This window comes from Gobius niger, assembly GCF_951799975.1.
Source record: "Gobius niger genome assembly, chromosome: 1".
In the NCBI taxonomy this organism is placed as follows: domain Eukaryota; kingdom Metazoa; phylum Chordata; class Actinopteri; order Gobiiformes; family Gobiidae; genus Gobius; species Gobius niger.
The window spans coordinates 42,159,725-42,184,250 of NC_136852.1; the positions used below are offsets into that span (position 1 = coordinate 42,159,725).

At 41.8% G+C, this 24,526-nt stretch overlaps 1 protein-coding gene across 1 annotated transcript in view; it reads right to left on the bottom strand.

Moving 5' to 3' along the window:
• The window catches only part of fras1 (Fraser extracellular matrix complex subunit 1), a 421,086-nt gene that overhangs the window by 247,780 nt on the left and 148,780 nt on the right, over window positions 1–24,526 (bottom strand). The window contains exons 12-13 of the mRNA XM_079566634.1: window positions 12,279–12,422; window positions 6,395–6,541 (exon numbers count right to left, since the gene is read on the bottom strand). Coding sequence (XP_079422760.1) covers window positions 6,395–6,541; window positions 12,279–12,422 — 291 coding nt within the window. The remainder of the gene's footprint in view (window positions 1–6,394; window positions 6,542–12,278; window positions 12,423–24,526) is intronic.

Below are 24,526 nucleotides of genomic sequence, written 5' to 3' on the forward strand. Positions count from 1 at the left end.
TGCTGAAAACCTCGTTGCCGTGACCAGCGGGCGCGATGTCGCAATGGTTCTTGGGATACGGAGTTTCTATAGTCAGGAAGTGGATTATGTCACAGCCTTGTACCTTTGCCTTTTCTTCAACAACATGTCTTCTTTTTGGATTGAAATGAAACACTTTATGATCACAAATTGCTACATAGCTGTTTAGATTTTGCGTTGACGTTAAACTCTTAATATTTGAATTTTTGGAAAATCGACGGTCGTGTAGACAGGGAATTTTTTGCTTCCGGACTGGAGCAACAAGACCGCAAGGGGCGGGACTGGGGAGCTCTATTATGTTTCCCAAACATGCGTCCTTCCTTTCGGCGAGGCCACGCCCCCTTGTTTGACACTATACCATCCATATCTCTCCATGAGGACGCACACATTTACTGAGCTGTCTCCGCGTTTACAGAGAAAGTTTCTGAAACTATACGCGTTTTGTTTTCGTGTAGATATAGCCTATAGGCCTGACTATCTTTCCAAGTAATGGAAATAAGTTTTGTCTTTCTTTTCAGTACAGCGTATTGCAAACACAAAAAATTTGAAATTCGAAAAACACTTTGCCTCTAACTATTGAGCATTTGCAGGAATTTACTGACTTATTTACTTATTTGCGGCTTCTAAAGTGCCTCATTTTACGTTCACTATGGCAACAGGATGGAGACAAACCTTCTTCCTTGTCGTGAAATGGACAAACTGACTTTTTACTTTGGAGAAAATGCGGAGTAGAAAGTGTTATATTTATCTTTCAAAAGCAGTGGAGTAAAAACAAGTTCTCAACAACAAAAGAGGCAGAAGAATGAATGGGTCGTTGAGGAGGCGTCGGTGTCGATCCTGTTGGTCTCTGTGGACTCTTCTGTCTGTGAGGTCCTGGGACAGAGCCAGCCCTTTATCGCCCTGTCAGCCCCTGTACGCCTCACTCACTCCCCCCTTTCTCCCACTCACCCACTTTATTCCCTAGGGGTGGGACAGGGAAGGGGGGCTTCTAAGGCTTTGCACAGTGGTCGCACTCTCCCATCATCAATACAAGGTCTCCGTGGAAAGTGAGCACAACACTGGATATTTGGATGTTGCAGAAGCTTATTGAAACAACGCTGGCATCAAAGCTAAAGGCTATAACTGAATCAATGCTAATGAAATACTTAAGTCATCATTTTAGCCAAAGATTTTTGCTGACTAAAGACTGTGTTTGACTAAAACTGTGAATAAAATCTGCGGAGATGTTCGTTGACTAAAACATGACTAAGTAAAAATTAAAAGAAGACTGAAGTTCTTATATGAAGCTCGGTTTTTGTGTTATGATGTTGATTTTGCCTTGTGGCTTTCGGCAAAGCTATTTAACCTGTTAACTGCCACCTTAGGGTTAGGATTAGGGTTTAGGTTAACAATTATTCATATCCAAATCTCAAAGTGTATTGACTGGAGAGCTTACAGCCTACAGTGCCTCTTGAAAGTACTAATACACCTTGAACTTTTGCAAATTTTGTCATGTTTACAACCATAAACATAAAGATGTAATTTGGATTTTTTATTTCTGAAACATCACATACAAGTAACAGACAACTGTGAAGTGAAAGCAAAATGATACATGATTCTGGATGGACGAGTGGTAAGAAGAAAGCCATTATTGAAAGGAGGCCATAAGAAACCCTGTTTGAAGTTTGCTAGAAGTCATATGGAGGACACAGCTCCATGTGGAAGAAGGTGCTTCGGTCAGATGAGACAAAAATGTAAGTTTTTGGCCCAAATGCAAAACGTTATGTATGAAGCAAACCTAAGACTGCTCATCGTCCTGAGTGCACCATCCACAGTGTCAAATATACGGGGGGGAGCATCATGCTGTGGGGCTGCTTTTCCTCACCGGGGACTGGTAAGATTGTAAGAATAGTTGTGAAGATGGATGGAGCCAAATACAGGGACATTTTGGAGGAAAACCTGCTGGAGTCAGCAAGAGAACTGAGGCTGGGGCGGAGATTCACCAGCAGGACAATGACCCTAAACACAAAGCTAAATCTACAATGGAATGGTTGAAAAAAAACACACACACATATTAATGTGTTAGAATGGCCCAGTCAAAGTCCAGTTTGAAAATCGGTGGAAAGACCTAAAAACTGCTGTTCACAAACGCTCTCCTTCTAATGTGACAGAGCTTGAGTTGTTTTGTAAAGAGGAATGGGCTAAAATGTCAGTCTCTACATGTGCAAATCTTGTAGAGTCAAACCCCAAAAGACTTGCTGCTGTTATTGTCCCATGTTCAATACATTGATCATGTCATGCTAAAAAGTAGGAAACAAATGGTATATTTTATATAGATATGACATAAGGTCGATCACAATTATCAGAGTCATGAAATAACTAAAAGTAGATAAAAACGGTGTCAAGGAAATAAGTGGTGTTTCCCATTTGATTACATTGCACTGGGGTAGAAGGGCCAGTCACAATATGGCTGCCAGGATTGCCCTTAGTTCCAATGTGTTGCTATGGCCACGTCCGATCTATACTTTTATTAAATATCTTTTCCTACAGTCCATATAAAAGCTTGGCTCCCAGGGGTTTGGAGTTACTGATATTATTTAGCCTTATCATTTCAGCTGGTTCCAATGTAATCTATCCTAATATTAATCCCACCGTAGTGCACTGACGTATAATGCACTAAGCCCCTGACCCCAGTGGATTATGGGTACAAACAGCGAGCCTCTGCTACCACAATGTGATTACGGGCGGATTCAAAGAGAAACCAAGGAAACGGGTCCTACAGGCGCTGTAACAAAAGCTCGTTTCACTCGTCCAGCCTTGGCCGCAGATTAAGACTCCCTTATTCCTACATTTTCCATTTTATTCCGTTACAGCCTTCAAAGTTGTTTACCCGCTCCGACATACAGAAGCCGTTGTGTTTTCCGAGAAAGTCGTTCCAAACTCAAAGCGGCATGTACTTTTCAAAAACAATATCTCAATTTTCCACTATTTTCGCGTTTTAAAGTCGTCCAAGGCGGCAGTCAGTCTTTATGTGTGCGCGCTCTGAGACTGACAGAGAAACGGAGGGAAAACAAACTCTCTTTATTTTAATTACGTTCATTTTCATTTGAAACTTCGTCACTTTTTCCGTCTTGTGTGGGCCTCAGAAAACAAACCGTTTGATAAATATGTGTGGGGGAAAACATCGAGGGGCCTTTGAAAGTTTGGCGGACGGTGTGCTTTGGTGTTCAGCATTTCGTTATAATTTTACTTGACTTGGTGAAGGTTACGACGAGGAATCAGGAGAAATTGATAGGCTTTAGTTTACTCCAATGGACAAAATGTGCAAAAGGCTTCATCCACATGGCTTTGAGCTGTTAAGAAGGCCAACGACTCAAGAGAAACACGGAATAAACAACAGAATTCTGACACAAATTGAACCAAGAACCTTTTCGCCGCAAACCCCTATACCAGGGGAAGGCAACATCAGGCCCGGGGGCCAAAACCGGCCCTCCATCATCAAACTCTGGCCCTTGAGATGATTTTGAGGAATATTATGACCCAAATCAGAGATCAAACGCCTGGTAAAATACTCAAGAAATGTGAAAAAAATACTGTCAATTCCTTCAAAAATCTTAGCAGAGCACCCTTTAAGGTCATAATCCTAAAAGAATAAACAACCCAAAGGAAGACGTGACTTAAATCGACTTGAATTTAGAGATTAAATCTAAAGTTTGGGGAGATTTGGTCTGGCCTTAGAGCAGATAAAACTTATTCTTGCCAATAAGTACAAGTTTTTTCTTAATTCAGGTTATTTTGTATAATTTCAAGTGATAAATAAATATTTTTTTACAGTAAAAGTTAATTTGTCTGATTTCCAGTGGGATTTCTATTTGTTCCATTGGCATTAGCATTTTTTTTTAGTTAAAAAAATAGTTCAAACCGACTCATTAGTTCAAACAGACTCTCATTTCACATAAAAAAAAACCTTTATTCAAGCAATTTTAAGTAATTTATCTAATTTCAAATGGACATTTTTCCAGTGTACATGATGTACAACACTGGCATATGTAGAAAGTGATGCTTTACTTGGAGGGTCCGGCCCTTGGTCTTTTAACGATCAAGAAAAAAACGGCCCTCCACCGAGCAAATTTGCCTGCCCCTGCCCTATACCATACAAATAAAAAATATCACCAACACTTCAGCCCTGGACGATGCTGCTGGTGCTTCACTGTGTCTGTGTGGGTTTACTCCGGCTTCCCCAACCACTAAAATCACGTACAATAGGCCAGAATGAAGGATGCGCGTGAATGAATGGTCAGAGGCACCATGGGCCCAGTTGCAACAGCACTTCTGTCAGTCTGCCCCAGAGGAAACTGAAACCACACAGTATGGAGTGAATGTTGCACTTTGTGACCATGTCTGTGAAAAGTGCAACACAATCGAAAGTCCTTCCTTCCTTTCATCATTAATTTGACATTACAGGAACAATCTGCAAAACCGACCATTATGGGCATGTAATAAATGCTTCTACGGTTTTCGACAATGCCAAGATACACCCGTTGTTTATTACTTCTCAGGACAAGTGTCAGGATGTATTTTATTTGAAATGTCTGTCTGTGTAAGCTCTCAGCCGTACAGGACTTGTCCATCTTCAATGACAGTCGGCTGTGCATCTCCACCTCAAAGCCTCTAACCACTCCTTTGAGGACGGAGAGGTCAAGATCTTAGCAAAAGAAGAACGTCGGTTTGAACGAGGAGTAAAAGAAGCTATTTTTGTCAAGAAAGAAAATCCCTCCATGAACCGGAATGGGGGACTCAGATTTCATCTTTCTCCACTTTACTCTAACCTCCTTTCGCCGGCAGCCGGTTGCGGCCAGTCTTATGAGACGGCACATCAGCCATCAACAGAACAATAGGCCGGTAACTAGCAGTGATCAGCCATGAATAGGCAGGTAATCTACAGTGATCAGCCATGAATAGGCAGGTAATTTGCAGTGACCAGCTTTGAAGAGGTCAGGACACATCGAGACTCTGGAGTATGGCTGTCACGGTATGAAAATTTTACCTCACGGTTATTATGACCAAAATTATCACGGTTTTCGGTATTATCACGGTATTTTTTATGTGCGTTAATATGTTCAGAAAGCATTGATAGTCCTACACAAACTGAAATAGTTTCAAAAAAGTTTAACAGTGCTTATTACATTTACAAAAAAAATAAATACAGACAAAGCCTTATGAAAAGTGCAACTTTTCACATCAAAGTAAAAGAACTCTAACGATGTGTTGTTGATCGTTTCGAGGTATTACATGTACTGTTACATGCACCGGTAACCGTGACATCCCTACTTAGAGACGTTCTACTTCAAAGGTGTTTACTCACAGGGAGGGTACCGGTAGTTTCTGGGGAGCAGTCGGGCCTACCCCAACTCCTCCCCTCTGGTCTTTATCTAGGCTGCGAGCTGAACAGAACCCTAGTTCGCTGACGAAGCCTTTTGGATCAACCACTGAGTACAGAAGACGACTCGAATACCTTCATTGAAGATTTGAAATGTCTGTTTTTTGTAGTCGTGTTGCTTAGCTGTATTAGCATTGTTTTCTCCATTCATTCCGAGGGTTCAGTGTTAGCATTCTGCTTGTTAGCATTCATTTTATCACTGTCCTATGTTCACTAAATATTGGTCATGTTGTGTTAGAAAAAAACAATGTTATATTTAATATAAATAGAAGTGAATGATCTGAAGTGTTTGACAGAGAAAAATCCATGAACAAACGGAGCTAAACGTAGTCATACCTGAAATAACATTTGAAAAAAAAACGCAAAAACCTTATTTTTCCTTCCAGCATGAAGGAAATAAGTGGTGTTGTTTCCCATTTGACAACATTGCACTGGGCTCGAAGGGCCAATCATAAGAATTGCCATTCGTTCCAACGCATTACTAAGGACATGTCCTATCTACAGTTTTATTAAATAGCTTTGGCTTCTCCTCTCTCTTCAAAAGAACAAAACAGCCAATCATTTGCCAATTTTACCACCCACTCACGGACCGAGAGGCGGGAGTTCATCCACCAAGAGACAGAAGAGGCCACCGCACTCTTCCATCCAAAACTTTAAAGATGGTGATGCACGGCAACTGATACACTGTTTTCTTCTGCTCTTTTGTCTGTTTTAAATAAGGAACAGCGATGTACTGGACGTGCCATATCCCTTCTCGTTCCTGCATCATATCATATGCACAGCGCCCCCTACTGTCCTGGAGGGTGCATTATCAGCCTTTCAAACAAATTAAAAGTCATAAGAACACAGCGACAGAGTCCATACAAGTTTGAAAAGGAGAAAAATCAATGTGGCGAAGCCCAATATCTCAGAATACAGAATAACGTGAAAGTATATTTAGTTGGTGTGTCGTCGTACCTCTGCAGTGCGTGTGGTCGTGTTGGTAGGAGCCAGACGGACACACGGACACACACTGGAGTCTGTCCGGGCTCAGCAGCGCCTCCTGTGGGCCGCATGAGTCGCAGTGAGAGGGGCCCGAGCAGGAGGCGCAGGACGGGGCACAGGCTGAGGACACACAATGAGAAAGAAAGGATTACAACGGGGAAAAAGACCTTCCATGCCTCACAAACGATGTTGCTCCCATCTATAAGAAACTGGTTAAGAGAAAAAGTGAGCTGTCCTTGCAAACTGGATTTTTTTTCCAATGACAACTCCAACCCAGTATCAGTACTGGTGCATCCCAAGGCAAAATTCATACCGATCCAGGGCTGAAAGAGTCAGGCTAAAAATATCAGTCCTCTGCAAACAACCAAATGTCTACATGTGGGTCTTATTCTGTGTAAAACCCACTAAACACTGCAGCTTAGCTCTTTTCAAACATGTTCTGAAATGCATGGAATTCTTGTATTCATTTAGCAGCTCATACCTCTCCGTCTTCCATGAAATATTAATTCTCTTTGACGCAGGCAGAACTGTGCTCTGTGCTGGGCCCGATCTCTATTTTACAACGCGAATAGTGAATCTAATCCCGATTGCAACGCTTGTCGGGATAAAAGGCTACAAACTGTATTTCTATATTCTGAGACTGAAGCCTACACACGTACCACAAACGGCACAACAAGATCACTTCAGATTTGTAGATGAAGTGACGTGAGCCCAGCCTGAAAAGGCCTGGGCACTGGATATACAAGTCTCCACAAAAAAAGGTCACGCACTCTTATATTTCTTTGGACCTTCCCCTCCTTTAGCTTTGTCATCTTGGAAACTGCCTGTGCATCAGGGACGAAGAAAAGCGGAACATATTCCAGTCTGCTACAGTCTGTAGGAGGTATAGTTTGGGGAGAGACCACTGCTGTACATAACATCACCAAGAGAGTCTGTCCCGCTCCTGTCGCAATAAACCATAATATTCAAGGCCTTATATGCCACAGAAACTAAGGCTAAACCTTAAAAATTACAGTTAAAGTGCATATGACAGGTTTTTTTCTCCTCAATGTCCAGGGGGAGGACATTGAGGAGGTGGACAGTTTCAAGTACCTGGGTGTTCACCTCAACAATAAACTGGACTGGTCCCACAACACCAACGCCCTGTACAAGAAGGGCCAAAGTCGCCTCCACCTTCTGAGGAGACTGAGGTCCTTCGGAGTGAGCAGGCCTCTGCTCAGGACCCTTTATGACTCTGTGGTAGCCTCTGCTCTCCACTACGCTGCCGTGTGCTGGGCCCCGGGCAGCACAGAGCGGGACAAGAACAGACTGAACAAGCTGGTCAGGAGGGCCAGCTCCGTCCTGGGGCCCCCTGGACTCTGTGGAGGAGGTGAGGGACAGGAGGGTGTTAGCCAAGCTCACCTCCATCATGGACAACACCTCCCACCCACTGCACGGGACTGTAGAAGAGCTGAGCAGCTCTCTCAGTGGCAGACTGAGACACCCTCAGTGCAGGACGGAGCGCTACCGCAAAGCCTTCATCCCCACTGCTGTCAGACTGTACAATAAGACTGTAAAGTAACGCCGACTGTAACAAGTGAATTTCTCCTTTGTGAGATTAATAAAGGTTTATCTTATCTTATCTTATCTTAATGCTAATGCTAAATAATGACTTATTTCGAAGGATAACATCTGTTGCAAGTTCATCAGTTGCATAATTATCCTTTTATTTCAGTGAAGCAGCAATTAATGAAGAAATGTTGGGCAGAAAAGTTATTTTTAGATGAATTTTTAAGCTGCTGACAGGAAGTGACATAGATACTGACAGCATCTCTGGAATCGCCCATATATGGTCATGTTTGAAAACAGTTGAGGGGGAAAACAATTTGGAGAAAAATCTAAAATTTCACAATTTATTTAAAAACTACTTTAACACATGCTGAATTATTAGAAAACTTTATTTAGTTTTCTACTAAATAGAGACACAAAGACATGGGGAGGAGCAAAGTGGTTCAACAGCCCATAAATACATAAATAACGGAGAATGCTAACATGAAGCTTCATCGTGCTAATGCTAACGCTAGATAGCGTGAGCTATGACTGCCGTTTTTTGCTTCTACTGCACAATCTGTTGTGAATAAACATCCATATGGACCCGATTTAGACTTGACTTTACTTGTATGTGATAAATAAGTTTATATTTCGCCAGAGAATGGCTAAAAAGTGTGAAAAACTGAAAAAAAGATTCTATTTTCCCCCTCGGCGAAGCCACGCCCCCTTCTATGACGCAATGCCGTCTGTATCTGTAGAAGAAGGTGTCATTCCATAACAGTTTGAGTCACTCATTTCCCATTGAGCTAACATGGTTGGCATGGCAACAGTTTAAAATTGTGTACCTTCTATGTCACTTCCTGCCGTCCAATAAGGAGGTTAAACTATAAACATCACAGAAGTGGCCAAACTAGACAAAGCTGGGTATAATCTTTCACAAAATCTTAAATATAGTCGTGTTAACTATGTTTTAGCAAAAAATGTGTCTAATGTGTCATATGCACTTTAAGCTTTGCTTGAAATATACTTAATCCTAAAAAATCCACCCAATGAACATGAAATACAATGAGACACAACTTACTTTTGGTAAGAAATTAGTAATTATTAGTAAATGTAAAGACGATAAATATTGATCCAAAAAATGTATTGTTTTTCTGCCATTTATTAAACGATAAGTCGATATAGTCATTATTGTGGCACAAAACTGGCATTGAAAATTAAAAGGTACTGGGGGGAAAAAAAGGATTTCTTCAGACGGCAAGTTTTGACGCCTAGTGGGTCCTGAGACTGCACTGAAGGAAGTTAACTGGTTGTTAAAAGAATATATATAATATAATATAGATTATCAAAAATGAAAAGAAATGGAAAGGTATTGTTCAAGCGCTGGTTTCGAAGTCCAAGTACCGTCGGTGATTTTGTAACTTCCTCAAACGCCCTCGCAGTTTAACAAGTCCCTGGCATCGCTTTTTATTGCCTTAAATTTGAGATATTGACCCGGGCTCGAGCGCAGATCTCTTTATAGCAGATAATAAGCCCCTCAGAGTCTGTGCCTGTCTGTACTTTCACAGTCTCCAAGTCTGCCTCTCCAAGATCATTTTTGTGCCAACTCAAATCCAGACTGATGTTTAAAGAAATGGGGGAGTTAGATTACCATTTCCACTCCAAACTTTTCTGAGGAACTTTCTTTTAAATGAGCAATATGACGCAAATTTTACTTTTTGATGGCTCTAGGGCAGCACCGTTTTGGAAAAAGACCCAACAGTTTTTCGGGCAAGTAAAAGATTGCTAAAACAATCAGTGGGAGGAAAATGTTTGTGAATGCTTTGGAATTTCTCACATTTCTGCCTAAATTGGTTTTAATGTGGTTTGATCTTCAACATAACAGTGATTGCTTAAACAGACACTCAACCTGACCAGCACGTTTTTGGAGGTCGGGGAAACCGGAGCACCCGGAGGAAACCTGGCTGTCTGCCTTCAGTCTCCTCTGATCCTCTGAAACAGTGCAGCGCCTCCTGGGTTTGTCCCTGTGTCAGAGCGTGGTGTCCTGCACTGGTCAGCTCCACCTCCTCCATCCACTTCCTCCTGCGCAGCTCCCTCCGCTCCACAACCGTCTTTCACCATCTTCCGGTAGGAGCTTAGTTGTTAATCTGTTTTATTCTCTAGTGATCATCCAAGAGCCAGAACAATAGAAGGCATGTGTGGCTTAGCTGTGAGTCTTGCCCGGATATCTCCTTTTATGACCAATTTAGGCAGAAATGTGAAAAACTCCAAAGCTTTCACATACATTTTCCTCCTACTGCAGTTCACACAATTACACTTAAGATTTTGCTAAAAACATTTTTATTTTGACATTTTTTGTGATGTTTACCAAAAAATCATGTTAATGATCTTAAAACAGTTTTGCTGTGCCGACCACGGTATATCAATGACTTACAAATAAAAAGGAGAAGCGACATTCGATCCTGACCAATGGACGAGGAACGCGCTTCTCTTTGGTTCTCATGGTGGGGAACTGACATTGCTGTAATACCACCCCCTGGTGGCCAGGGGCGACTCCAAAATAGTAAACAGAATTCTTAAAAGTGTGGCTCCAAGGATTTTTTTCTTTTTCTAAAAATTGTAGGGTAAAATTCTTTTTGCCCCTTAAAAGTATGTTGTAAAAGTAGTCATTAGTCGACAAGAACAAGCCTGATGTGTGAAGCTTAGTCAATATGTGACGAAAAGGGGTTTACCATTTTCGTCAAATAATGACTCCAAAGGACGGCCGTGACGGTAAAATTACCCATTTCATCACATTTTGACTAAAAAGGTTGAAAATTAGGCTTGGTGCTATTAAGGAAAATGCTTCATAGGAGGAGATAGGCCACACGGGATCATTACTATGAATGGGGCTGAATGGAAAAACAGCTATCTCTTGAATAATCATAATGAGAATAGGTTTTATTGCCATGGTTTGAGAACAGGTTCACAAACGAGAATTTTTTCTCGGTGCAGACGTGGGACATAAAACTTATAACACAGAATGAAGATAAAAAATAAGATAAAAGAAACATTCAACTATAAGGCTATGGGGCATGCATTAAAGGGACTATAAGGAGTTTAAAAATGTTAAAATTAAGTATTTTCCTCCCCCTACATGTTCCAGCCATGTCCTAATGTGTAGAATGAGCTCAGACCTATTCACCACAACTGCCTCTAAAATCCTGTACGGTCACTCAAAAATGTATCACTTCGGCCCGAATTGCCGTCATGCACGAGCTTAATATAGAAGGTGCAGTTACATATATGGCCAGAGGTGGCAGTAGTGAGTATAAAATGGCGAACTTGCTTCCAGCCCCTTTAAGAATATGAAACAAAGAAGATAAGATAAAATGATAAGTGACATAATGGTACAACAACAATTTGACATTGAACAGCGGGATTGTATAGATGTGTAGGCGTATAAAGTGATATACAGTGATATAAAGGGATATAAAGTGATATAAAGGGATTAAGTGATAAAGTGATAGGGGGATAGCAGTGGATCTAAGTGTGGACACACCACACAGTGGTAATATCATATCTGTGATCCTGTGTGTAGACTTTGCAGAGTGGGTTAACATTAGCCACCAAACATTGCATATTATTCAAAGATCTAGATTCAGAGACCCAGACTCAAAGATCACTCAAAGATGTACGAGTGGCTCCAAACACAGCTCCAGGTCTGGGTTTTAATGAGAGAAAGGCAGAAAGGGGTAAAAAGCTCTGAAAAGCATATTTTACGTAATAGACAGAAGATTGAAATATGAACTAAAATCATCAGATGCGTTTCAGAAACATCATGGTACCTGAAAAAGACAAAATTAGAAAAAAAATGACTTATTTGCACGTGATTTGTACATTCAAAAATAACTGAAGCTTTTACGATTTGCTACAAATTACAGTTTTGATTTGATCGTGATAAATTGCAGAGCCCAAATGTTTTTGTATCGAAAACGAATTTAGTTCTCCAGTAAATGACCGGTGGGGATCAAGGAAGTCACAATTTCTAAAGTCAAAACCTTATCTGCGGCACATTGATATGCAAAATTACTACCTTATTTTAATGTTCCCCTGTCAGAGCGTAATTTATTTTTCTCTGTCGGTGGAAATCTCGGCTGAAAAGTTCAAAGAAAGTGAGGCTGTAGCGACGAATGCTCTCCAAAGAAAGAAATTCTGCCTTTTTGAGATTTCCATTGTTAAAATGTTATTCCATCATCACACGCTTTCCTCACACTTGCTTTTTCATACAATAATAGTGAAACAGCTTTCCCCCTTTCATTTCCAAGCCTCGGTTTGTAAGCCTTACCTTTGCAGAGTTGCTGGTCCAGGTAGAATCCCGCGGGGCACCGGAGCAGGCAGCGTCCCTGGTGCAGCGCTGCCTTCGGGTCGGAGCAGCTCTCACAGTGATCGGGACGTCCGGAGCAGGAGGCGCAGTCTGAGTGGCACCGCTCTGAGGGGGAACAGGACAAAGAAAAGTCCTTCATTAGGGAAACTAACCAGGAGAACGACATGTCTGAAATATTAAATTCAGTAGAGTTGTCTGGTGTTTGGACCCACTATAATCCTTAAATAACAAACCCACAACCCAAAAGGAGAGAAACTCATGATGTGGACCCCCTCCTCCCCTGACCTCAACCCTACTGAGAACCTTTGGAGCATCAAGATAAACATCTATGAGGGTGGGAGGCAGTTTTCATCCAAACAGCAGCTCTGGGAGGCTATTCTAACATCCTGCAAAGAAATCCAAGCAGAAACTGTCCAAAAACTCACAAGTTTAATGGATTTAAGAATTTTGAAGCTGCTCAAATAAGGGTTCCTATGTTAAAATATAACGACCAGTTAAGATGTTTTTGATTGAAATAGATTTCAGTAAATATGACCTCCTAATGCTACAAATTCAACAAATGACCATTTTCAGTTAATTACAAGCTTTAAAAGGCATTGAAATGATGAGTTGCATAATAATTTGGAACAGTAGATTTTGATTTATTTAAAAAAAAAATATATTGTTATCACTGGGAGATTTTTTCAACCACATTTAAATGATCCTCTAACAGTTAAAGAAATTATGCTGACTCTCATTTGAGAAATCAGAGAAAAATGTAATTAGCATAATAATTTGGAACGCGGTGTAGAGGGAATGCATGTTTCAAATCTGAATCGAAAGAGAACCTTAAAAATTGCAAATTGAGTGGCAAATCATCGAAAAACACTGAAGACTTGCCACTCAATTCGCTGATGTTGCCGTGATGGAATGCTAAATCCCGAGCTGTTGTTATGTTATGACATCATGAGAACTCTGGGAGACTTTCCAGAGTCTGCTCAATGTATTCTTCCTATAGCCGTTAGCATTAGCCTCAAACATCGCAAATCATATTTTCAGCTGTTGTCCACCATCAACCACATGTAGATGTGTTCAAATGCTGAAGTTTGCAAGAGATATTTGCTTGCTGTAGATGTTTTTAAGAGCAAACTAAAAACGCTTGTTTTGGAACACGTTTTATTTCCAGTTGATTAAAGTTTGCTTTATGACCATCATGTTTTGTGACTAACTGTGCTTAGTTGCTGAAAATGCTTCAATGCTTGCTTGAAGCATTTTGTGACTTCTCTGTCTGTGAACAGTGTCATATAAACAAACTTTACTTACTAAGAAAGGATTAATGAATGTTCAGACCTTTTGCGAGTTTACTTTAGATACAAATTAGCATCTAAAAGTGTTCTCTGAGCTAAATGCTAACTCAAATTCAGTTAGGTGTCTTCTTTGTGTGGGTTGGAATCACATCCGATGGCCACTAAACATCATCAAATAAGATGTTGCTGATAAAGAAACTACAGAAATTACGTAAATACCATGAAACAGACAAACCGATCTTGCCATACTTTAGTATTGTGCCTGGCTTCTTTTGTATGAGGATAGAACGCTAAATTTAAACGGGTCTGGGCTTCAATGGCAAACAAAATGTCTGCATCAGGAACAGGCTCAGAGCTAAAGGCATTTCTATGACTTTTATGCGTATAGGCTCTGTGCACAGAATGTTGCATAGTAACATGATACTAACAACTGTTTCCTGTCTGTGTTTTATTGTTATTGCTGAAATAAACAAATAACAGTTTGTGGCAGAAAAAACGCAACCGTTGGATGATCACTTACAACATAAAAACTTTCTTCAGGATGTACTTCCCTGGAGGAGACTTATGTGTTTAGCCTTTGTTTAGCCTGCAATGTTTGTTTTGGAGCGGCACTCAAGGAACAATCCTTTCAGAGTTTATCGTCAATGGAGATGTTGAGGGACTAATTAGTGGGAAAGGTCAAAACAATTTATGGAGACACTTTCCTTCTTAGTCAGACATTGGTTGTAATGGGGATTTCTGCAGACAGCTCCAGTGTAACGTCGAGCTTCAGGTCTGACTTAAACCTGGAAACTTGGAAATTCTAATGTTCCAAATTCGACATGAACTGTCTGGCTCTGAGCGGCTTTGCATAATCTGAAGAGTCCTATGCACTCGTCACAGCCGCTGCCATGGTGGAGTCACACTGCAGTCTCAAAACCTGCCCAAAATGCTGCACCGGAATGCCCTTTGGTTTGGACCTTTTTCTCTTTACACACTGCAACCTCCGCAGCAGCATCACAAGATAAAAATGTTCCTAAAAAACTTCCTTTTTTGTTCCTGTATCGCTTTATTAATTTAGTTTGCACAAAGAACTTTAATTTTACAGCCTAAATCTTGGACCTTCTTACTCTGGACCAGTGAATAAACCCACGAAGCTGCAGTAAAGGTCAAAAGCACTTTACACTAGTCATGTTTTTGGACTTCAGATGGAGATCTTCAGAGGAGAAACACTGACTTAAAAGGCTCCCTGGGAAAGGCTCTAATCAGTTTGTTAAAAGTGATGTATGTATTGCAGCTTATCTCCATGGTAACGCAGGACAGTCAGCGCTATATTGCGGGATAACACACACAGCTTTACGTGGATTTAAAGCCAGCAGAAACTAATCAATAGCTTTCTCTAAATATGTAAAATGACATAAAAACAACAAATTGCCTTCTTTGTTTCTTTGTCCAGTCGCACTTCCACACACACTGAAAGTTTCCAACATTTACTCTGCATCTTTCAGTCGCCTGAAGACTTTGCTGTATTGCATTGTGTTAGACCTGTAAGTTAATCACAGTTTCTCATCATTCATTGCCTTTTCAGGCAAAGTTTCTAAAAAATATGTGTCGTTATCGCTGGCAATAGGGTGTACCGCATATGTGTAGTGCAAATGGATTCAGTTAGCAAGTTTCCTTAGGTTGCAAACATAGATGCTAGCTTTGTATCATGCTAAAACGTTAGTTATTCAGGTTATGATTGTATAGAAATATTAAACTTTGAATAAAAAGCACCATCTCTGACAATGTGCGCCCCGCCCTCCACCTGACAAGGCAAGGGAAAAAAATGAAATTAAAAAGGACACAGAGGGCCACACAATTCCAACAAGGTATAGTTTATTTGGCCAAAAACAAAACAAGAACATTAAAAGCTTGCACCTTGAGTGAAGTAAAAAAAAAACACCCAGAGCGCCTTCTGCTGGATAAATTCTGCAATTGTGGCATTCAACCGGCTCCTGCAACCAGGTAACCACCACCCACCATTCACAAAAAACTATGTGATGGAAACATATGTAAATGTGGTTTTGTTATGCAAATTTTAGACACTTGATAGATACAGATGGGCGTGGCTTCGCTGAGAGGGAAAACAGAATCTTTTTGGAAAACACAATTTGTCACTCTTTCTAGCCATTTTCTGCCGAAATATAAACGTATTTATCACATACAATTAAAGTCATGTCTAAATTGGGTTTATTCACAGCAGATTGTTCAGTAGAAGCGGAAAAAAAACAAACAGCAGTTGTAACTGGTGCTAGCTGCATTAGCACGCTGCTAGCATGAAGCATCATGTTAGCATTCTCCGTTATTTATGTATTTATGGGCTGTTGAACCACTTTGCTCCTCCCCATGTCTTTGTATCTTTATTTAGTAGAAAACTATATTCATAATTCAGCGTTTGTTAAAGTAGTTTTTGAATAATTAGAGAAAGTTTAGATTTTTCTCCAAATTGTTTTCCCCCTTAACTGTTTTCAAACATGACCATATATGGGCGATCATCTGTATCTCTGGAAACACAACTTGTGAACTTGTGAACGTGACCTGTTTTTTTTAAAATATATAATTCTGTCGTCAAAGCAACTTCGAAACATCGCAGTGAGATTTGAACCGACCAATCATAGTGCAGGGAAACGCCAAATTCACTGTCAGTCTGGCCTCCACTCTCACATTTACCAACGGCATTCGGCCGGCGCAAATTCTTGCTAGTCGGACTCTGATTTAGGCGGGAGTGAAAATGGCGGAGAAAAAGATCTACTTATCTGTCGCCAGCACTCAAAACGCCAAGGAGAAGCAGCTGATGGGCAAAGTCCACGAGATGGATAGGCGCATTTCCGAGCTCATCGTCCTGAAACCCGAGGTGGATAAACTTCGCAGCAAGATCGACCAGGCGGAAATTAATCTGAAGAAATCCCACAACAAAGTGACGAAGTACGAGCAGAAAAACACCAAATTGGAAGAGTCGAACAAGAAGCTGAGTTTGGAGAAGGTGGATCTGCAGCACAGGTGCGCGAAACTGTCCGGGCAGTGTCGCTTCAACGACTCGGAGATCACCAAACTGACAGAGCAGAATCATAACTTAAACAGCCACCTGAACAAAGCCGTGGAGGACGTGCGTTTGTACCAGTCGCAATGCAGCGAGTTGAGGGAGAAAGTGGCAGAGGCGGCGGTCATGGAGAAGGCGTACCACATTCTGCAAAATCAGTTCAAGAAGCTGACTGAGGATCATGGCACGTGCCTCAGGGAATTGGAGAAACTGAAAACCAAGTACAGGGAGAAGCTGCATCAGTTTAAAGACTTGGAGAACGCCAATGACGCCGCGGAGGCCACGATAAAAAAATTAAGGCAGGACATTGAGAAAAAGCAGACGCAGATCAAGCTCGTGGAGCAAGAGAGGGACGACCTCAAGGAAGCGATGGAGAAAATGCAGAACACTTTCCTGAAGATGCAAAGCCAAGTCAAAAACGTCAAGGAGTTGAAGGAGCAGATCAAGACGAAGGAGTACGAGAACGTCAAGATCAACCAAGTCAAAGACGAGGACATCATGCACTTGCACACCGCGCTGAAGAACCGGGAGACCAGCGAGAGGTCGGAAATCCGCAAAGTCGAGGCGCTGACGGCCGAGAGGTTGCTGCTTTCAGGCAACCTCTTCACGGCCAACAAAGAGATCGGCAAAATGGGCAAGGAGAATTCAATCTTGAAGAGGAGGATCCAGAAGCTGCTTGCGATCGTCAAGAGCCAAACGCTGGAGCTGGAGAAGGGCTCCATGAAAATAGGTTCGTTGGAAAAGCAGCTGGCGAAGATGAAGCGGCAAGAGGAGGCGATGCGATTGAGCGAGGAGCAGCACAACATCGAGACGCAGCAGGAGATCGACATGCTAACAACCAACGTCACCAATTTGGAAAAGCACATTGTCCAGCTTCAGATGACCAACGGCGTGCGCGAGAACGAAATCCACACGCTGCGCAAACAGATCGACAACCTCGAGAGCCTGCTGTCCCAGACGAAAACGAATTCCGCAGAGCACCAGAGCCAGGCCAATTTCTTCAAAGGCGCGCTGAACGAACACAAGCAGCTGCACTACATCATGCTGAAGAAAGTGGCAAGGCAGGTGAACCAGCTGCACAAACCCAAGAGCGTTAGCTTCAAGAGGAAGAAGGGGCAGTACCAGTGGACCAGAGCTGTCACAGAAATGCTGAACGAATACAAGCTCTCGGGAAACAAGCAGGTCAAGATCCTCCATCAGCCGTGCGCCAACGTGATCAAGCAGCTCCGCCACGAGAACGACGATCTGAAATCGAGGCTGTCGCGCAGACCGGATAAGCCGTATGAGCAGGTTTACTGGTGCAAGAAAGATTTGCAAAAGTCGGAGGAAAGGGTGAAAGTCTTGAAGGCGGAGAGCCAGACGTACTACGACTCCTGGCTGAAGGAGAGAGAGGAGAAGGACGCGCTGCAGCAAGAAGCGCGCAAGCTGCGGTCGATGGTCAAAAAGCAGCCGGACCCCAAACGGGAAACCAAAGAAACCAAACACACGGCGGAGCGCGGCGCCACAGTGTTCAATCGAATCGAGCAAGTCATCAACGTGGAGGTCAAGGTTGTGAATTTCCCATCGGCGAAGTTCGAAAGCGCTGCACAAGATGAGGATTCCAAGTCGACGGTCGCGAAGAAAGCCCCGTCGCCTTCGATGAACTCGAGCAAGAAAAAGTAAGAGTGTAGAGAGGAAGGGCGATAGGAGAGTAAACTGAATGAACGTGTGAGACTTCTGTCTGCTGCCGACATCTACCAGTGGAAAAATAAATAACTAAATGCAAAGAACTTGATTATTGTTATATTATTTCATACAGTTTTCATTTGTTGGGATTCTAAAATGGTCTTCAGTGTTCGCGCGATTTATTTAATAAAACCAGGAAAGTCCCATCGAGATTCGGAATATCTTTTTCCAAATCTCAGTAGATCCTTTATGTGCAATAAGGTTGGCCCAAAGTGGACATTCAAAAGAACAAGCCCTGAAATAAGCCACCGTGGTAAAAGCATACTTCTGCTTTTCCTATTTTTTGCCGTATTGTGCTTAAAGTAATGCTGTCAATGGATTTAAAAAACATTTATTTTATTGGATTAATCACACTTTAATCCCAATTTTTCTGTAACGATCATATTCATTATTAGTACTTGGCCAACATATAACGCTCAAAATGAAAGTGCTTGCCCACATTTAATTAACCAAATATTCACAGTTTCATCATTTTATGGAAAAAGCCCAACCGCCCATAACGGGATCTCGCTCGCCCAAGGCTTTCAACATTTCTACAAGTCACATTTAAGATACGCTTTCTTTGGGTGGTGAACATTTTCAACAGCATCTGCAAACGTTTGGGAATATTAAGTAGAGCATAAGGACAAAATTAAAGTCATTTTCGTCGAAATAGCATAATTAGACAAGTCTCTGAGATGCATAAGTAGCTCTGTCGCTTTGGTTACATAAAAGTACCTCATTATGTAAAAAGCTTACAATAAGCAGTTAATACAAGAGCTTTGTCTTTCAGGTATTGTGGTCGCTTAGAAACAGGAGTGTGTTTGGTCAAAACATGATGCGATTAATCTGTGATTAATTTAATTAATTAACGGTTAGGGCCAGGACTTTTTGCGATTATTTCCGATTAATTAATTACATAAGGTTAGTGCGATTAAGAATGTTAATCGCAATTAATCACACTGCAGACATAGATACAGACGGCATCTCTGGAATCGCCCATATATGGTCATTTTTGAAAAAAGGGGGACATTTTTTTTGAAAAAATGTATATTTTCTCTAATTATTCAAAAACTACTTTATCAAATGCTGAAATATGAATATATATTCAACTAAATAATGATACAAAGACATGGGGAGGAGCTAAGAGGTTCTACATTCCATAAATACATGAATAACGGAGAATGCTAACTTGATGCTACATGTTAGCATCGGGCTAATGCTAACGGTTAGCTAGCGCTTGCTACAACTGCCGTTTTTTCATTTCTACTGAACAATCTGCTGTGAGAAAATATCCAAATGGGCCTGATTTACACTTGACTTTATTTATGTGATAAATAAGTTGATATTCCACCAGAAAATGGCAAAAAAGAGTGAAAAATTGTGTTTCTCTAAAGATTCTATTTTCCCCCTCGGCGAAGCCACGCCCCCTTCTATGACGAGATGCCGTCTGTATCTATTGCTTAGGGATGAAAACTATTTTACTGTAGAACTTGTTTATTCACACAGCTAAGCCACATACATTTCAAACTTATTTTAAAAGATCATCAACTGCTATTGTCTTTGAAGAGTTTGAAATGATCGCACAGGCCTCGCATCTACACGAAAATAAGTTCAAATGTAGGAAAATACAAAGAAGCAACCAAACTGCGCAGATGTCGCCTCATACGAGAAGCCGGGATTCCTTATTTGATCATGTAAATAGGGGTATCCCCGAAATCTGCCGTAACCAGATTTTGCCTAATAACCAGAATACTCGAGCGCATGTAAACACGCTCATTGAGTGCTCGAGTAACCTGGTTGTTAGGCATATCCTGGTTATGACAGTATTCTGGAAAAAGATGTTTACCTGTGTCCGAGAAACCAGGACACTCATATCCCTGTTTACATGAGCAACTACAGCAAGGGTAGGCAACGTCAGGCCCGGGGACAAAATCCGGCCCTTCAGCATAGAACCTTTGGCCCTCAAGATGATAATAACTTTACACAAATCTGAGGTAGTTTAACCTCTTAACCCCTGCCTTAACCAAGCACATTTTCTCCAGTTTGGCTTTACCCAAATCTAAAAAGCCTCTCGACTGGAGCTTGCAGCCTAGGAGCAACGCCTCATTTGAAATCTTGGACAATCAAAACTGATTTATGATTTTTCCTCACGTTGCCGCCGCGTTGTCTTCACTTTTTTGTTGTCTTCCCTTTTTTGATGCCTTTGTCACTTTTTTTTTGCTGTGCATTTGTTGCATTTTTGTTGCGTTTTGTTGCTTTTCTTGTTATGTTTGTGTCTCTTTTTTGTTGCTTTTTCATCACTTTTTTGTTGCATGTTTTTTGTGTGTTTTGGTCGATGTTTTGATGCTTTTTTTTCTCCAAGAAGCTTAGATTTGGGAAAATCGAACTGGAGAAAATGTGTTAGCTTAAGGTTAAGTACTGTAAAAATGTGATAAATACTGTTAAATTAACTTACAAACAGAACACCAAATTAGGTCCTATATTATGCACTTCCCTTTGGCTAAAGTGGTCCGGGATTGGCCCTTGGTCTTTTTACAATGAAGAAAATCGCCTCCACCGAGCAAACTTGCCTACCCCTGAACCACAGTATCCTGGATATTTAGACTCCACAGAGGGGCAGAGCTAATGACAAATATGGTAAGGAGCTAAAAACGTAAGCAATGTTGCTAACACATGGCTTTTTCTGACATTTCTATAGCAAAGGGACACGATCTATCCAAAGAAGCATTTAAAACAGTACAAAAAAAACAAAAAAAAATAGAATACAAATTTGTTTGATTGAAGAGCAGTGCTGACTTCCACCGGACACACCACAGAGCAAAAAAAGTAAAAAAAATGTAAGGTTACTTCAATGTTTTGCTGAAGATACAAAGATTTTATAAGCCCAGGCACCAGATAAAATGGCTGTAGGAAAGGTTTTGCTCCTGCCTGTATCTGTTTCAAAAGTTTGGACATGCTCAGTGCGTCAGCAATGGTAAACAAAAACCAGGATGCTGTGTTTACATGGTACAGTATCCTGGAAACTTTGGGAACATCCCAGTGAGAATAACCTGGTTTCTAAAAACCTGGATACTAGCTTATCCAGGAAACTGCAACCAGGACACTGTGCTTACATGAACCAGACAAAACCAGGAAACTTAAAATCCCCATTAATAACCTGGACACTTGAGTGCATGTAAACACACTCATTGAGAAAATATTTGCTTCCAGGTCAAAGTTCATTTGTCAGAGCAGCAAACTCCCCCAACTTTGTAAACTCTGGTCCCTCTTGCTTAGTCATTGCATATTGCCGTATTGTGAATTCCTATATCTATGTCCACACAGTCCTGAACTTTAACTCCACACAGCCAACCCTATTGTACCATTATCCCGCTGTTTCTTCCAACATAAATCAAGCCGACCCTCCCCCTGCACTTAGCCCTGACAAAGATGGAGGGCGGACGCGCGTGCCGTTTGTTTACCCACGCTGGCTCGCGCTGTAGTTTTAATTTCTGGAGGCGCGGCGAGCCGGAAGAATCCCTCGGGCGCTAAATCACACCGGCCGGACCAACAGCGGCGGAGTCTGAGGCGAGGATTAAGAGATTCTGGAGACAGCCATTGTAGGGCCGGAATACAGCGGCTACAATGGGGGGAATTCAATTACAGCCCAGGAAAATAGCAATGAGGAAGCGTACGGTGCGAGGCTTGTTGGGAGATGGCAAGAAATAATAAGAAGGTGGAGAGAAATGAAATGAAAGCATGAAAGAAAACATTTATCTTTAACCGTGAAACTTGTAGTGCTTGAATTAAGACAATGTGCGCTGATTCTGAGTAGGTTCGGACTGAAATGAGATTGCCAATGGAACAAGCATTCATTCAAATAAAGATAAATTAACTTGAAATAAGACAAAAACCCTTGAAATGAGACAAAGGCAAGGCGATAAGAAAGTCCAAACTGACTCAAAACTAGCACAAATTCTGATAATTCAAGCACTTTTAAGCCATTCACAGTGGCTATAGGAGTGAATTCAGAACAGCCAGTTTAATGCGAAAACCAATGGGGACTTTAAACATGTCAAAAACAACTTTAAAGCCTGGTCTCAAAGAAAGTTAGCATTTCTAAAGCTAGATATTCCTCCTGTGATAACTTTGGGGTGGGTAATAGTGATGCTTTGGGGGTCGGATCATAACATTTTCATTTGATCATGGGACAAATCGATGGCGCCGTGATGAACACACTTTGAGCACAGAACTCCTCAAGACGGGTTCAGCGATTGATTATGGGCTTTAAAATCTCGGAAGACAGCTATGGGTTACATAAAATGCAGATCAGAGCTTCCGCCATAGAAGAAGAAACGACCAAAGTGAGCAGGATTACCCACACAAAGCCTTGATGAAGCAGAACACCTCTCCAAATCCTTTTTTTTTCTTTTTCTGACAAGGAAAGCCTATACGTAGCCCTATAACTTCACCCATGCATTTGTAAAGCCTTGTTTCTTTGCTGGACTGCTGTGCTTGTTCTCTCCATTTCGCACTGTGTTTTCCCGTGGGACCTGAATGCAGCGTGAGCGCGGAGGTCCACAGACAGCCCTGATGCATCGGCCATAGGCGAGATTTATGAGCAATTCAACTCGCTCGAAAAACACGGTCAGGGCCCTGCTGCTGCTGCGCCCGGGTCAGGCCCGTGTTAGGTTATATCTGGGTTAGAGTAATCCAGAGGCATCGCACCAGCATCAGCAGGAGTAACGGTTATGGTAGTTGTAGTTTGTGAAGGCTCGTTCGTCATCGACTGGACTGGCTTCCATCTTCAGAAGCTTCATGTCGTTCTAGTCGTCAAATGTAAGACTGGTTAAACAAACAAGCGAGAGGTCTATTCAAACTCTGACCACACCTGAGGGGAACTGATTCCAAGCCGTATCAGTCGAGTGTAAGAGATTACCGGGTATTTTTGCCTTTTTCTTTGAACTGCATTTGTTTTGTGAGGATCAGTTTTTCTTAAACTGCTGAGAGTCCGTACTAGCCATGAAGCATTTTTCTTTTTAAAGTAAACAAACCTGCTAAAGATATTTGAGACCTACACATTTCTTCTTCTGAAACACTGAAGAGGCACCTGGAGCCCATTCGAATACCAAAAGAAGCGCTACAGGAAACAAAAAAGGGACAAACGAGGAGGTATCCGGGAAAGTCTCCTAGCTAAGCCACACAAGTCTCTATCCTATTGTTCCGGTTAATGTAATGTACGTTCACTGGAGAATAACACGGATTATATCTGCTAAACTCTTCCCAGAAGATGGGGAAAGACTGTTGTGGAGCGGAGGGAGCTGCACACGAGGAAGGAGGAGGTGGTGGAGCTGACCAGTGCAGGACACCACGCTCTGAAACAGGGACAAACACAGGAGGCGCTGCAGCGTTTCAGAGGATCACTGAAGGCAGTACTCTGGTTTCCGCTACCTCCAAATAAGTGCTGGTCAGGTTGGCCCACGGCGGCTCAGGACTAACCCAACACCTGAGCACAGTTTGGTTGAACAGTTGTACAAATAAAGTGCTTACTTACTTACTATGACTTGTATCTGCAATGCCAAAAAGGTTTCATTTGACCGATAAACAGATGTGCGGCTCACATCAGTCCTTAGAGTAAAAACTACAGTCACAGCTTGTCCCTGACCACATGTTGTATCCAAGTCGAGAAGTTTGGAGTGTGGTTCAGGGCTCTCTCTTGGAGATGTTTGGAGACGTTTATAAGAATAAAATCATAACTTTACAATTTGGGTATCAACTCTGCTCATCTGCAAGAGGCGTGCTTTTTTTGGATGCAGTATCTTGACCTCAGTCGGTGGAGATGCCTATGATTTGATGTGATATACACCAGCCAGAGGTTTTCAAATCGGCGGGCCTGACACATTTTGATGACAAGAGACTACTTTGACACTACTTTGCTTAATTTACTTTAACCCTGGTCCATAGTTACATTTAGCGTGGCTCTAATCTGACTTTAGTCCAGCTTAGTCCTTCACTTGTGGGTCATTTCGTGTGGTTTCACCCAAAGCCTCCCAGGTGACCCTCTCAGATTTGGATGAAACTTTTTTTTTTTTAGTTCCTCCACATGTGTAATGAACACATGAACTCCCTACTCAGAAAAGCTCAAACATGGACCTCTAGTCTATGCAGCAATTGTC